General features: G+C 37.9%; 1 protein-coding gene across 6 annotated transcripts in view; it reads right to left on the bottom strand.

Moving 5' to 3' along the window:
- Positions 1 to 14,591, bottom strand: part of PCDH11X (protocadherin 11 X-linked) — a 490,320-nt gene that overhangs the window by 228,998 nt on the left and 246,731 nt on the right. Inside the window, exons 6-8 of one of the 6 annotated variants that reach the window (XR_010614874.1) lie at positions 14,428 to 14,519; positions 13,237 to 13,299; positions 12,665 to 12,696 (exon numbers count right to left, since the gene is read on the bottom strand). The exons of 3 other annotated variants lie outside the window; for them this stretch is intronic. Coding sequence is in view for 1 of the 3 variants with exons in the window: in XM_065689613.1 (XP_065545685.1) it covers positions 1,101 to 1,145 (45 nt within the window). In the remaining 2 variants the exon portion in view is untranslated. Of the gene's footprint in view, positions 1 to 117; positions 743 to 921; positions 1,146 to 12,664; positions 12,697 to 13,236; positions 13,300 to 14,427; positions 14,520 to 14,591 lie in introns of those variants that run through there. 2 more of the 6 variants (XR_010614873.1, XM_065689613.1) reach the window with 2 other exon arrangements.

The raw sequence follows: 14,591 nt of genomic DNA, 5'->3' as shown, positions 1-14,591 counted from the left end.
CTACATGAGCCCTGTGAACCTGTTCACTGAGCTAATTTGACAAATCAAGACACAAGTAATTTTCCAAAAAATCAGAGGCAATGTGTTAACAATTCAGGGATTAAATATTTCTGTTTCTGATAGTATTGTTCAATAGAACAGTACACACAATTCATATAAAACATCATCTGAGCACTGTAACTGAAAGTATATTTCTAAAACCTTTGCTCTTATAAAATTTACAATGCTGATCAACAACCAGAAGATGAAAATACTTGACCATCAACAGAGAAGCACTTCAAGTAACATTGCTACACCAATGCAAGCAACTCAAGGCATCAAGTTTGTCACTCACATATACTGTCAGTCAGTAAAAGATTAAAGGGGCAAATCTGGCAGAAGCGTCTTTGTGCTGTTGTCTATACAAAGCTACTTGAACTTAGTGACAGAAGTTAGAAAATAGATTTCCATCACCTGGTTAAGTCTGAGCTGAATTCAGGCAGCTGAAGTGTTCCCTGTGCTGTGGAGGTCACCTAACCATCATTTCACAGCCTAATGCAGATGAAGTGCCACACTACACCAATAAAGCATTACCATCTGGCCACATCTTTCCCCAGCCTATGACATGACAGACAATGCAAGAGCATCTAAGGAAATAAAATACTAAAGGTGGACAATACACCCTTGAACCTCAGGTGCTTCAAGTGCGGCCCCCATGCTGTATCCCTGCAGTGTGCTTGAATTGTGCTGCTGCAATCAAAATCTGCATACAAAAGCAAGAAAATGTGAGTGAAAGAGCCTGTCCTTGCTGGGTGACTGCTGGATGGAGATGCAAATCCAGCCCAAGTCCTCCTCTATGGGAGGAGAGGCAGTCAAAATTCTTCTCCATGAATTAATTACCCCTCTTCACCCTCAGCTTCATAGGTCCAGGGCAAACACTTTTGCCCATAGGAACATTTTGGTATGAGATGCTCAGACTCAGATATACGATTGTGCCTACCTGTAAAGACCTTCCATTTCACAACAATAGTTAGAAGTCCCATGGCAGACCTGTCGAGTTTCACGCACAAGGCAGGAAACAGAGAAATCATCTCTTCCACAGGTGTGCGCCACTGGTGAGATCAGAGCCATGCTGCAGAGCCTCCCTTGTGCTCCAAGATGTCTCTCTGCCAGACCCAAACAGCAAAATGAGCTTCAGTAGTGAAGCTGTGACCCAGTGTTACAGCTCCATCACCTGTATCTTCACTGGGATTGGGAAAGGTGGAGATCAACACAACTTCTGAAAACCTCAGTACTGGAGAAGTTCTCACACATGGCACAGAGCAGGGGCTCCCAGCTGCCACTGCATTCATGACCAAATAAAACGACTCTATAAAATAAAAGTCTTCAGGTAAGCAATGACAGGAACTGGGCAAAGGAGCTCCCCTCTGATACCTGAATTGCAGTTCACATTAAAAGAGAATGCTAATGAGATTATTAATAATATCCTCCATTCACAAGGCAATGACACCTTTGTTACACAGTGAGTAAAAACACTGCAGAGTGAAAAAGAAAATATGAAGGAAAAGATAAGAATGTTTTTTTTCCCTTCTAATACTGAAATGATGTCCTTAACTTTTCAAGAATAACACTGGCAGTATTTTGCTCTACAGAGGGTTGTACAAGGCAGCAAGTAAAATCGGGCAGAGGTTGGCAGTAAAATCAAAATTTACAATCCATAACATGACTATGTCTTAAGAATTGCTTTTATTGAAAATGTTGTATATTCTCCAATATAGTTTGAAGCCAAGTTGTTCCACAGATGGCATCTAGAATGAAAACAAACTCTAGCAAATATAAGACAACTTCCACATTAGAGCAGAACACCAGCAGGAAAAAAATGAACAAGCAAACATTTCTTCCTAAAAATCAACATAAAAAAACACTGTATGCACAATGCTGCAGAACTGATATTATATACAAGGACACTACACCTACCTACAAATACACCTTCTGCCAAAAATGAAAACAAAGAAAAAGCTTTCCTCAGTTGATATGCAGCTCTAGTTCAAGGTGAACTTGAAATACTAAACTACAGGAAGCAAAAGGTGTCACCAAAATTTACTGAGAGAGCAAATTACATATGCTGAAGCAATGTGAAAGTTCTAGAATCTAAAAAGTTAATCTAAATGTAAGATGCAGGATAGAAAACTGGATTCTCCTGTTTGTCTGAACAAAATCACCATGTCATTGTTACCCTCCTGCCCTTTGCTAAGGTTTTGGGATCTGAAGGATTTATGTAAACGAGAAGAAAGCTTCCTCACATCATTTAGAAGAAAAACTGTGCCACACAATTTCAGGGATTGCCTTTATTGAATCAAGCTAAAGCATCCAAAATTCTTATCAGGGCACAGGTTTTCAAGTAAAATATTTTTGCAGAACTTAAAAAAAGGAGAACAACCTATAAGGCACCTGCTTACCATAAATCTATCACAAAAATTGTACAGCATGTCTTTTTTCTAAGGTGAGGTTCCTATGACTAGAAGATACAGTGAAAAAAACACTCAAAGGATAAAAAATGATCCTATGCAAAGGTTTATGAACACTGGCTGTTCCTAACATTCATCTGTATAGTGATTTTACGTAATCTTTATTTCTTTATTGCATATTCATTTTATCAATGGCAAGTGAAATCTAATACCTTCAACTGCTGGCAGAGGCTCTTCCTTTTTCCTTTTCCTCTTTCTGAAAATCTGTTTTATTCTTGTCTTTCCTATACTGTAAAACTTCAGGCTGCAGTAGTTGTGTTCTGTGCCATATATTTGGTACTAATGAATCACAGCCGTTCACAAACCAGGTGAAATGAGTCACTGTAATGACACCTTTTTGCTACACTATATTTATTTGCCAGCAGGATCCCAAATGGCAATACTTGCCACAACATGGCTGCTGCTGCTGTTCTCAGTCCTTACAAGAAAGGGACAAATAAGGAAATTTTATTATTTGTAGCACTCATGGAAGAAAGAACAAGAAGCCTTTCATGACCCAAAAAGTACTAGAAATTGGCTGTCCTGAGAAGGCCAACCACAAATTCACAGCAATAAAAAACTTGCACATGTTCACCACAATATACAGCATTGCTCACCAAGAAATTCCATTCCTGAGTAATTCTTAAGTACGCTGGTCTGCAGTCCCCTTATCTGAAGCTGTAATACCATACTGCTTATTTTTTATACAGTGTATACAATAGTCTGGGTGAGTATGAAAGAAAATAAGAATATCCTTGCACAACTGCCTGTACAGCCTACTGTAAGATAGTGGAAAGATCTAAAATGTCTCCTCCTAAAGAAAGGAGGGGGTGGAGTAAGAACAATTGAGATTTGAATTTATGATCTTTGAATTATTTCTATTCTTACATATCATAACATGCCTGCATTAAAGAGGACGGCAGTCACCTGTTCTTCCTGTAATAATAATAATGTCATATAATTTCATCCATGAATGTCAAATATTGGAAGCTCAGTCCATTTGCTGTTAAAATACCCAAGTACTGTTTTCCCCTCTAATTTCAACAGTTTGTATGGAAAAATGAGTGTTGCTCATAAACATTAAAAAATACCACGAAACTTGAGTGAATGTGCCATAAAATGAAATTCGTGTGAATTCAGAAGGTCACTACTAACTCCATCCTTCACACCAGATCCCCTCCATGCTGGCAAGCAGCAACATTTGTGTGTACAAATTCTCACAGGCAAGAGCCTCCAAATTCTCCCATCAGCACAAGCATAATTTAGAGAAAAGGCACCTGCTTACATGTAGGAAACAGACAAAAGTCTTAAAACCCACCCAAGAGAACCAGGATTTAACTGAGCCTCACAAAGACGTAGAGCTGCTTGCAGCTCCACTGAACCTAGTTTCTAAAGATACAGTTTGTTTCTTTAGCCTAAGCACCTAAAGCTGCAGAAGCTGTATCAAGTCCCCTCTTTAAGATGCACGCTTCGCCAAGCAGCACAAACAGCAACACCGACTGAGCTGAATGGCTCAGATTTGATTGTGGTGAAGCAAACTACCAAAGCAAACAGTTCAGTGCCTCAGAGTTAAACAAAAAACAGTAAGAATAGCAAATACCATGGAGGAAACAAAAACTCGCTTTCAAACAGCCTCTGAATTGAAAAGGAAGCTAAATTCACTGCTGAATTATTTACAATTAAATTACTCACAAAGCTGAATTTCTATAACAACATATTTGATCATGCTGGCTTCACCTCAGATCATTACTTGAAACTACTCAGACTCACCTCAATCAGATGCGATTCACCTCATCATTGGGTGAAGATTTTAATTCAACTTTTCAGCAGTGTGTATTCAGCTCAGAGACGCATTGCAAAGCGGTTTTCCCATTTGCTTCTACTATTCATTAGGAACCACCTGACGCCATGCGACAGGACCCAACACCCTTGTTTAGGATGGCTATGCAGGAACAGCAAGCTGCCCACTCTTCTGAATGAAGGTGTGATACAGAAGGAGCAAAGGTCTAGTACTATTCCTTCAAATTAAGAATTACGAAATAATGGTCCAGGTAATACTTTCTGTGTGTATATAAAATAATGACATTGTTCTACAAGATCATTTATCCCATGTATGATTAGCCTGCTTCAAACATCAGATCAACATTCAAAATTAATTTGATTTTAATTGTCTCCATAGCTTTAGCACATTTAGTTCAGTAATCTTGTTTCAAAACAGATCTTAGTGGGTTTTTCTACATGTGCTTTTATACCCTGACACCCAAAAGGGCTAAGCAATACCCTATGAATACAACACAGCATCACTTCTAAAATCATGCAGAATTCTTGGCTTTGAGGGTTTAATACGTAAACCTTTAAAATTCTCTATTTGTTTTTAGAAGATTACTTATAATCTTCAATTCAAAACCAAAAACCTTTGCAGAGATTTACTGTAAACATTAAGCATTGATAACATCAGCAGGTTTTCATGTTTCTGACAAATTTCACTTCTGCTGAGAAGAGTTTAAATAAACCTCTGGAAAATGTATACAACTGCCTGGAATTCCATTTATATCAGCTTTCTTCTGATGTGAAATTATTATTCCAGTTGCCTTAGCTACATCATGTCAGTATCTCAAACATGGATACCCGTGCCTTATCTCCACATGTAGATTTGAGAAAATTCATTATCCCTCTATGCATGGAGTATTTATTTTCAGAATGTTGCTCACACATTGGTGGTGGCTTCATTTATTTCTGTATTTATGGCAGATAAGAGAAAGTGAACTCAGATAATTTCTCTAGAAAATGTATACAAAACTGCTCTTACCAGCTGGAGGTCTGAAGTAGCAGATGAAGACACATTTCCCCTGTTCTGGCATAGCCGGACAGAGGGGCTGTTAATGGTGTTTCAAAGTTGCCCTTCGGTTACACAAAGCCAGGCATGGCACTCTTGCCTAATTTACCATTTAAGCACACATCTGCTCAAACCTTAACAAGAAGCTGAGGCACAATGAGTGAATTGCAACCAGATGTTTTTCATGCACAAATTAATAAACAGACCATCTCCTTAAACTCAACATCTTTCTTCTCTGGCTGGGAATTGCACCACCCAGTAACTGGAAAGCCAAACCACCACAGAGAGATCGGATTGCAACAAACCATCCAGCTTTGAATAGACTCCCTAGGTCAGGTTAAGTTTATTAAAAGCTTTAAACATTTATCAGTCTCCAGGGATGCAGGACTTTAATGCATCGCATTTAGAGGTAAATCACTGGTGTGATAGAGAGGCTCCTTCCTGCAACCTCCTGGGACCAGAAGGCTTGCTCAGACGGTGGGCTCCTTTATCATCCTCATGCTAATTGTAGCACATCTTGAAATGATTAGATCTATTGTTAGAACAGCCCTTGTCAGCAGCTGGGACATGGTGATTAATAGAAATTTCTCTTTAATTCTTTAGGATGTAGAAGCCTGAAGTCACAGTTGAGCCCTGGACCCCAATTATTAGGTGATTAATGAAATTATAATTGCCAGCCTTTGGTTCACATTTATCACTAGGTTTACTATTAATCATTAGAGGTAAAGCACATGAAAAAGAAAATATGTTACAGATACAAGGGAGAAGAATAAATGGGTCAGAAAAATATTCTCCAATGCACCAGGCTGGAGCAAATGTGTATCATTACCAGCAACTTAACTGTACTGCTGGTTCAAGTGAAGGTCAATCTTGCTTGCAGGAATCATCTTCTGCCTGATACCAACTACCACCTTATCTAGCACTTGAGAGACAGACACAGAGCAGTTGGCCACCAAGGTAGGAAAAAAGAGTTTTTAGCACCCCTGTCAGTTAAGGGAATGATCAACCCCAATAACAGGGTTCTCTCCCAAGTTTAAAGAATGTTCTTTTTAAAATAAAGCAATACAGAGATCACATATACATTGCGTGTGCCTGTCTCTGCATAGGCAGTCTGGCACCATTGGGCATCCTCTGGACATCATGTACCTAGACCGTACTGTCAATCAGTTGACAGAGCACTCAGGTTGCTGCTAACGCTTCCCTCTTTTACTGCTCTCCACTAGTGTCTCTGCAATCCTATGGGACACATTTTCCAAGCTTGATTATTTCCCAAAGACAACTCAAAGTGGCCAACACTGTTTCAACAGTTAGGAATTAAGTGAATAATTATTTTGTCTATAAAATATACATCTGAAATAAACATTTAGAACCTCTTCAGCCCTGTAGCACTAATGTCAGGAAAGGTCAGATCCAAGTTTTTCTCTCCCCTTCTCAACTGATCAGATTTTACAGAAAGAATAATTAGTTTTCTACAGATCAAGAAAAAAAACTGTACAGTGGAAGGAAATGGAATGCAACTGAAAAGACTGAGGCCTCTTTATCTCCTTGGGTATGAAATGCTCTTTTAAGATTTAAGGTCCCATGAGCCATTACCTCCCGGAGAGAGACTGCATGAGGAGGAAGGCAGGTTTCCTCTGCTGCCACAGATATCTTTGCACCCTCAAGCAGAAAATGGGAGAGAAAGAGACAGGACTTTGTCTTTTCCCACCATACAGCCTCTGCTCTTCAACACTGCAAGCCATTTGCAAACAGTTGCAGTTACATGGTGTAATGTAAATGACTATTTACTTTGCACTGATCTGTATCAGGTGAAAAATCACTGTAATTTAGACCGCATTTGTTTATATAATAAATGATTTGTTTATATTGAACTTGATGCTTTACCTCAGCTCCCTGAAAATTCATTAAATAACAAATCACTTGTAAAAACATGCCTAGGTAAGTCAGAAACAACGGGTCTGCTACACATGCCCTCTCAATATTAACATCCAAAGCACACAACCACTACTGTGTTTACCAGCACAAAGAATGATTTTTGTGATGACCCATTTTTGACTACCTCTGAAGCTCTGATGGTAGTTGCTTTTTTCAGTTCAAATTTAAGCAAACATTGCTCAACTTGCATCCTGCGAGTTTTAAACCAGGAGGTAGGAGGGGACAGTGATGCTGGTTAATTTTCATAATGCTGAATTTCAGTCTCCTGGGGAAAATGAAAAACCTCACTAATCTTTGATGTAATTTATATGAGCATATGCCAAAGTGCACTAAATTGTGTAAGAGAGGATAATAAATAAATACAGTGTGTGACAGAGAAGAAATAAAGCACAGTGGAATTCTAGTGCACTATTCAATCAGATGGTTGGGTCAGTTAATGCATGAGCTCAAGGCTGAACATCAATCTTGGCAGCTGGTGTGACACCCAGCAACATGGACAGCAAACAGCTCACGGCTCCTCAGCTACGTGGGCATGAAAATAAAAACATTACAGAAATTTACAGAAATAAGCAATATTATCAATCACTTTACCTTATTCATTTCCTATAAATCAGTAAACATTACAAAAATCTCATCATGAAACTGGGTACTAGTTTCTCTAGTTTCTATCTGGAAGCTAACAGAAACATGTATAATGTGGGTTACAAATATGGCAGAAGACTAGGGCTATGCCAGATTTCCCCTACTGCAAATGACAACAAAATTGCCATTCTGTCATTTCTTAATCTGAGAACTACATACTGGATACTGGTTTTGACTTTCTAAACCCGGAATACTACTAAAAAACAAGTACAGTTTTGTTTCTTTTCATTCTGATTTACATAGGAGAAAAAAAAATATTCTGCTCTTTTTCTCCCCCTAAAGTGGGGTGTAATAATAATTTCACAATGAAGTAACAAAGCATCACCTAATGCTAGGGAAGATTTTAAAGTTACATTAGGGTTCTGATAACTCATTTCTAGTGGTGAGATGACATTCTTTGTGCTAATATTTAGCTTAATGATGTGGCATTTTAAAGAATTTCTTTGCTATTACAGCTCACAAATTTTCATACTTTGGAAAAGGTACTGTGTTTCATGTGCTAGCAAACATATTGCACAAGGCTCTCTCAAAGGCTGTGTACATACTCCAGTCTCATAAACATAACACAGCACTCCTTATTTCTCCTACGCACACAAAGCAATTTTACTTATTTTTTATGGAGAGAAATCACACTAATTTTGCTCACAAGAATAGCTAGGCTGGTTTACAGATACCAAAAAATATACTTTACTCTTCAGAAGTAGAAATTAGATCACAGAGGTTAATCACAGATATAAAAATATGATTCTCCATATACTCTTCTCTGGATTCCTTAGCAAATTGGTAAGTGGCTGAATCATTAACCATTTGAGGGCTCTATACATGAAATGAGAAGTTCCTAGTTGGATAAGTTATTTGTGGCTGCTGGTTCATAGTCCAGATCTAACACAGTGTGGTAGGTGCAGGTAGGTGAATAGGTGCTTGCAGCTAATTAGGCATGTATTTAGACATATCATAGAAAAATGCACTTGAAAAGAAATGCAAATTCAGTAACTTATGGAATATGTTAACTCTAGGGAAACAGAGGCTTTATAATATGTACTGTATTATTTAGAAAGGGTCACATTTATGCCAGCTTTAACAGAGCCAGGAGGGAAGCTACAGTAGTTGTCTTTGATCTATTGGCCTATATTAAACACGGATGTGCTGGAGCATTGGGAAATGTCCTAATTTATTCCTGGAAAATATGTGTTCATATTGTCAGACAGAACATCCTTTGTACTAGGGTGGTCTATTACATAGGAAGGATAAAATAAGTAAAAGAAAGCAGAGAAGTATGTCATGTGTCCGCAATTGAACAGAATGGCTGGGTAAATTGCTGAGGAGCAATTCTGGTTGAACTTCTTTGCATCAAGGTATTCACTTCATTTTATCCAACAAAATGCTCTTTCTCAAGCTCAGAAGCAAAGCAAAAAAAAAAAAAAAAAAAAAAAAAGAAATATTATAAGGGGAAAGAAGAAAGAAGATTTCCCAATAGATATTAAAGTCTACACAGATACAAAGAACAGAACATGAGCTGTCACTCCCTAATCAGCACTCAGGCTTGCAGAGCTCCTCCAACAGACTCTTGCATTTGGGGTCCAAAGGTGCAACAACAAGAACACCATATGAACTTCACTGAGATCTGAGCACATCTGCCTTATATCTAGTGATAGTGTTCACAAGCTTCCTGAATTTTAGTGCCACTCCTGTACCAGAACTGTTCAACCGACACCATGAACTCAGCATTCATTCCAACATATCTGAGAGTTTTGTTAACAAGTGCTAATTAAAAAGAACAAAAAAAAAAAAGAAGCCAAACAACCCTGCTGCAAGACCAGCAAAGAGATACAGCTCTGTCTCAAACACTACGTATGACATCCTTGGTCACTTTTTTTCAGAGCACAAGTAGCAAATAGAAGAAAATAATCCTTTTCCTTTGCATTTCCTAAAATTGAATTTTCCCTCTTTCCTCATATGCCCGTATTGCACTGCAGCATTGCAGTCTGACAGTACTTTCTGTAACTAGAATTGTTGCACATCTGTTTCTAATCAGGAGAATTTAATAATATTCCATCAATGGTGGCAGTTTGCATTTATACCATCACATTCATTTTTTTTGTAAGAAAGGAGTATGAATATTCGTTGCTGGCCAGAGTAGCTGTGGACATGAATAGCATCTAACAGCTTCCCTCTGCATACAAAAAGCATACCTCTTCGTACCAGCTGAAATTCTAATCAGTTCCCTCACAACACAGATATTGTAGCTGTGCTAGTCATTTCTGTTATTATAAATGACATTTCAGAAATTGAAAAAATTGTAGCTTGTCAGTTGAGACTTGTAATCGTTATCCATTCAGCTAAAGGATTTAACAGGTCTGCTTGTAAAGGGGAAAAAAAAAATATAGATTCCCTTCTCGCTAATCTCAGAAAGACACAAGTGGTCTAAATTAACAATTACCTTAGACATTGAGGGAGATTTCTAATAACACTCTATGAGAACAAAAGTTAGTATATTCTGATGGGAATTTAATATCATCAGCCACAGCCTGACCAGAATATGTGCAGCAGTTCGATTACCAGAGAAGTAGCTGTGATTCCTTCTCCCCCCTAAAACACTGTCCTCAACGTGCCCAGTGACCCTTCTCTCTTTCGGTGCCACATGCGTTGGTTGTACATTTAGTTGAAGCCATTTAACCGTGTGGAAGGTTTAAGGGGCACATAAAATAACAGAGAAAGATACATACCCTAAAGCAAGGAGCGGCCACATGATGAATTTACTATAGAAACAAAAGCTGTTTAATGTCCTGTGTAACCCCAGAGGAGTTCCAGCACCTTGTATTGTTATTGCAGTCTTAAATGTAAAGTTATTTTAATATAATCACTTATAATAACTTCAAATTGCTCCTCAAAATGTAATAGGTAAGAAAGATGGTTTAAACTTTCTGATCTTTATCTGTGTACTTATACATGTAATTGTATAACATGCTTAGAGTGCCATCTCACACGAAAAGGGAACTTTTATTCATAATCTCAAGCACAAGTTACATTATTAAGACTTCAAAATATTGAATAGCCTTTCTAGATGATAGCCTATATTAGAAATAACCATTCAGGAATAATTCATATAGTACAATCAAATAACTGAGATAAGCACTGAAAAAAGACAATATGGAACATAGTTAATATTAAAGCTGCTGTACTGGCCTGTTGGGGCTGGAAGACGGAGGTAACCACAGTTAACCGTACATTTGAAACAGTAAATCATCTTCAAAACAAACCAGAGAAGCATAAAGCATTTGCAAGTACCTCCATTCCTAACAATATTACTGAATTATCAAATCCATTCTCTGAGGAGGGTTTCAGCCATCAGAGATAAGCAGCGCATTCATTCTTCCCTGTGCTCTCCAGTGTTACTCATGCTGCTACATCCCAGCACAGCACTCAAAGCAAGTTGAAATCATGCTGTCCACTTAGTCATAAAATCAGAGCTACCCTTTCTTCACACAAAGCACTTCATACTCTAGTAAGCATTGCAAAAAGTATGAAGTGCTCTAGGAAGAATGGCTGTGTAATAAAAGTATAATTGAAATGACTATACTGCTGCCTCATTTCATTACTCACACTGGCCTCTGCTTGTTAAATTTTAAGATCTCTGGGGAAACCAGTGCATAACATAACTACACTCCAGAGTGTCAAAACAACCACTGCTATGATTTATCTCACGCATGACACCAAGGATCTATTTTAAAGTAAAGATTTTACCATTAAAACAAGACCTTAAATTTTCCCACTTCCCTTTAAATAAAGAATGTAGGCTAGTGATTTTGGAAGAACTTCAGGAATTTTCAGACTTTCAGATGTCTTTGCCTTTTAGGAATGTTTGTGTCTTTTGAGTCTCTTGCATATCTGAACTCATTATAAAATGAAAAGTTCATCTGGGTTTCTTCAACAAGGATTAGCACAAGAAAACAAATCATCACCAAAAAAGCAACTAACATGAAAAGAATTCAAACAAATACAAGAAAAAAAAAAAAAAAAAAGAAGAAGAAAGTTCTAAACCAAAGAATTTCTAAGTAATCGTGTAAATTATCTTATGTTTTATTTGACACACAGGGATTGCAAATATTTCTGGGTAACACACACTAACATCTTCAGGAAAGGATGTCTGGTTACCCCACAGATAATATCCTGCCATGAGGTGCTCTCTTGGGCCAACTCCCAGCTGCCCACTCTTCCCATTCAGTGCCTTGAAGTTGCCTTTTTAACTACAGTTTTACTAAGATGCTGAAGATAAGGTTTTACAGTGTATAATTCTCAATGCTGTTATCTTTTCATGTCAAAAAATCAACTTGTCATTGCCCTGACTAGATCTTTCTTATGCCACCGAGGAATTTGTCACCCACTTCCAAAACAGATAGGGAGCAGCATATTTGCTGTGAAAGCATTTAGAGCTCTCTTCAGACAAAACCGTTTTGTATCATTTATGCGCATTATTCCATTCTCGTATGTCTTCTGTAAGGATAATGTAATATTAAATGGGCTGTTGCCACTCTCACAGGTGACAAAGGCAAAAGATATCCACATTTCTGTGCCTCCTTGCTAACTTTACCAGCATCTACAATTAAACTGTAAAATCCTCAAAATCACAACTAGGATTTGAAATACCTGCTCCCTCTCACCCCATTGCAGCAGCTAAGGTCACAACATAGTATTTCCTGTATTTGTTTCTATGGAAAATTACCACATGCACAGCAGCAGTGTCATTCATTTGGCCTTAGTTTCCCCTTAAAGCCAGCCACAGCCATATGACGTTACCTGTAGGAAACACACCATAACATTGATTTTGTCTGGGTTTAATTAGCAGTTATACATTTAGTTTCTTCCAAATCACAGAGAAGCCTTGGTTGCTCTATAGCATATAAGCATATAGCCATATAAGCTGCTGTTCCAATAGCTGACTGCAGCCATGGAAGACTGATCGTTTCCAGTATGCTTTTATTTAGAGGCAATTTCTTCTTCTTGTTAGGAAAATGTCACTAGCCCTAAGGCAAGTACCCCCACAGAGGAACATTTAGAAAAATACTAAAACAATGACTTAAACAAATAGTTTTAACATCCACCTGCCCTAACCTCATAAAAGCTGACCAAAAGATCAGAACAGGCTTAGAAGTGACCAAACATGGTGTCCCTTCAAGGTCCTAGACCTGCTATTTTGTTCAGTACAATCCAGCCCCAAGAGTGTGGGTCAAAAGCTTAGATATTGACTACATCATAATACCCCAACAATCTCAGAGGAAAAACAGCAAGTGAACACAGATTACAAGGGAGAAGAAATCATCTTTCTGAAAAATTCACCAACAGTATGAGTAGACATGTCTCTTCTTTTGCTCTTGGTTTTACTGTTTCTTCCTTGCAGATCTAGAAAGTGAAATGTTAAAGTTATGACAACTGTTCATCACTTACTACTCCTCAGATTATTCTATTATTGACTGGCATAATACGAAGTGCATTTTTTAGGCACTGATAAGCGAAGAGGACAGCACGCTGTCACAGTTAAATTTGGTTACCAGCTCCCTTTCATTCTTTGAGTGAGTACTGATCATTAGCCCTCAGCCCTGAAGGTGGCAGAACCACAAAATAACAATCAGATCAATGCGTAAAGAAATATGCAGTAGAAGCCCTGTGTTTCCACACTACAGACACACCCTGCCTTTTCTCCCTATTTTCCCTATAAATTTAAACAATTTTAACTTCGTAGGCTGAAACATTGGGGAAGTAGAAATCAATGGAACTTTATTACTCTAACAAAGCAATTCCAAAGACCCTGAAATATTGTCTCTTTAAGACTTCAGTTTGCATTTTGATGCAATTGTGTACTGAATTCCTTGGCTGCAGAAGGAAAAAAAAAAAAAAAAAAAAGAAGGAGCCACGTGGACTTTCTGTGCAGTGGTTCCTATAGAATGAAATGAATCCATTATCTGACTTCCACTTTGCATAAACAGTATTGCTCATTTTTTAAGTAAAAAGACTGACATTTTTAGTGTTACAGAATATCAACTCTTTCTGAACTCTGAAGTTCTGGCAGGTGGATAAACTACTGATCAAGATCTCAAGGTCAGAAATATAAAGAACCGAGTAAACCAGTAATTTCACACTGTGTAACAGTCTCTGAGAATACTGGCCCCTGACATATAATGCCATGAAAGAAAACAACGAACTTTCATTTTTGATTTAAAGAGTGCAAGTTTACTCAAAGGTGCTTTGCTATCCCCCAAAGTTTTAGAGCAGTATAACCAGCCTTTACCACTTGTCAACATTTAATAGCCTACACCCCAATGATTGATTTTGTTCAATTGGATTTTTTTTTCCTCTCCAACTCGTGTATTTAGCTTTTAGCTGCAGCAGGTTGACAACGCATCTATCACAGCTAAACAATCTTATTCAGAAGCATTTCTTTTCTGCAGCTATATTTGTTTCATCTTCTGCTACATACATTGTTTCATATGTTCTCACATACCAACACAGATTCCCTTTGTGTCTGCTTACAACATCTCATCAGCTGTTTTATACCTCCTCTTCATCCTGCATCTCTCATTACCATGACTGCCACCCATGCCTTCTAAGGGAGCTTAGTTTATCTGGAGAATGAAGAACACTGAATAAGGACCAGTATAAGTGTTCTGGTACCTATAAAAAACATTTAAAATATT

This window comes from Lathamus discolor, chromosome 9 (assembly GCF_037157495.1).
Source record: "Lathamus discolor isolate bLatDis1 chromosome 9, bLatDis1.hap1, whole genome shotgun sequence".
In the NCBI taxonomy this organism is placed as follows: Eukaryota; Metazoa; Chordata; class Aves; order Psittaciformes; family Psittacidae; genus Lathamus; species Lathamus discolor.
The sequence above is the reverse complement of the archived record's forward strand: the minus strand, read 5'-3'. Positions and strand labels throughout refer to the sequence as shown.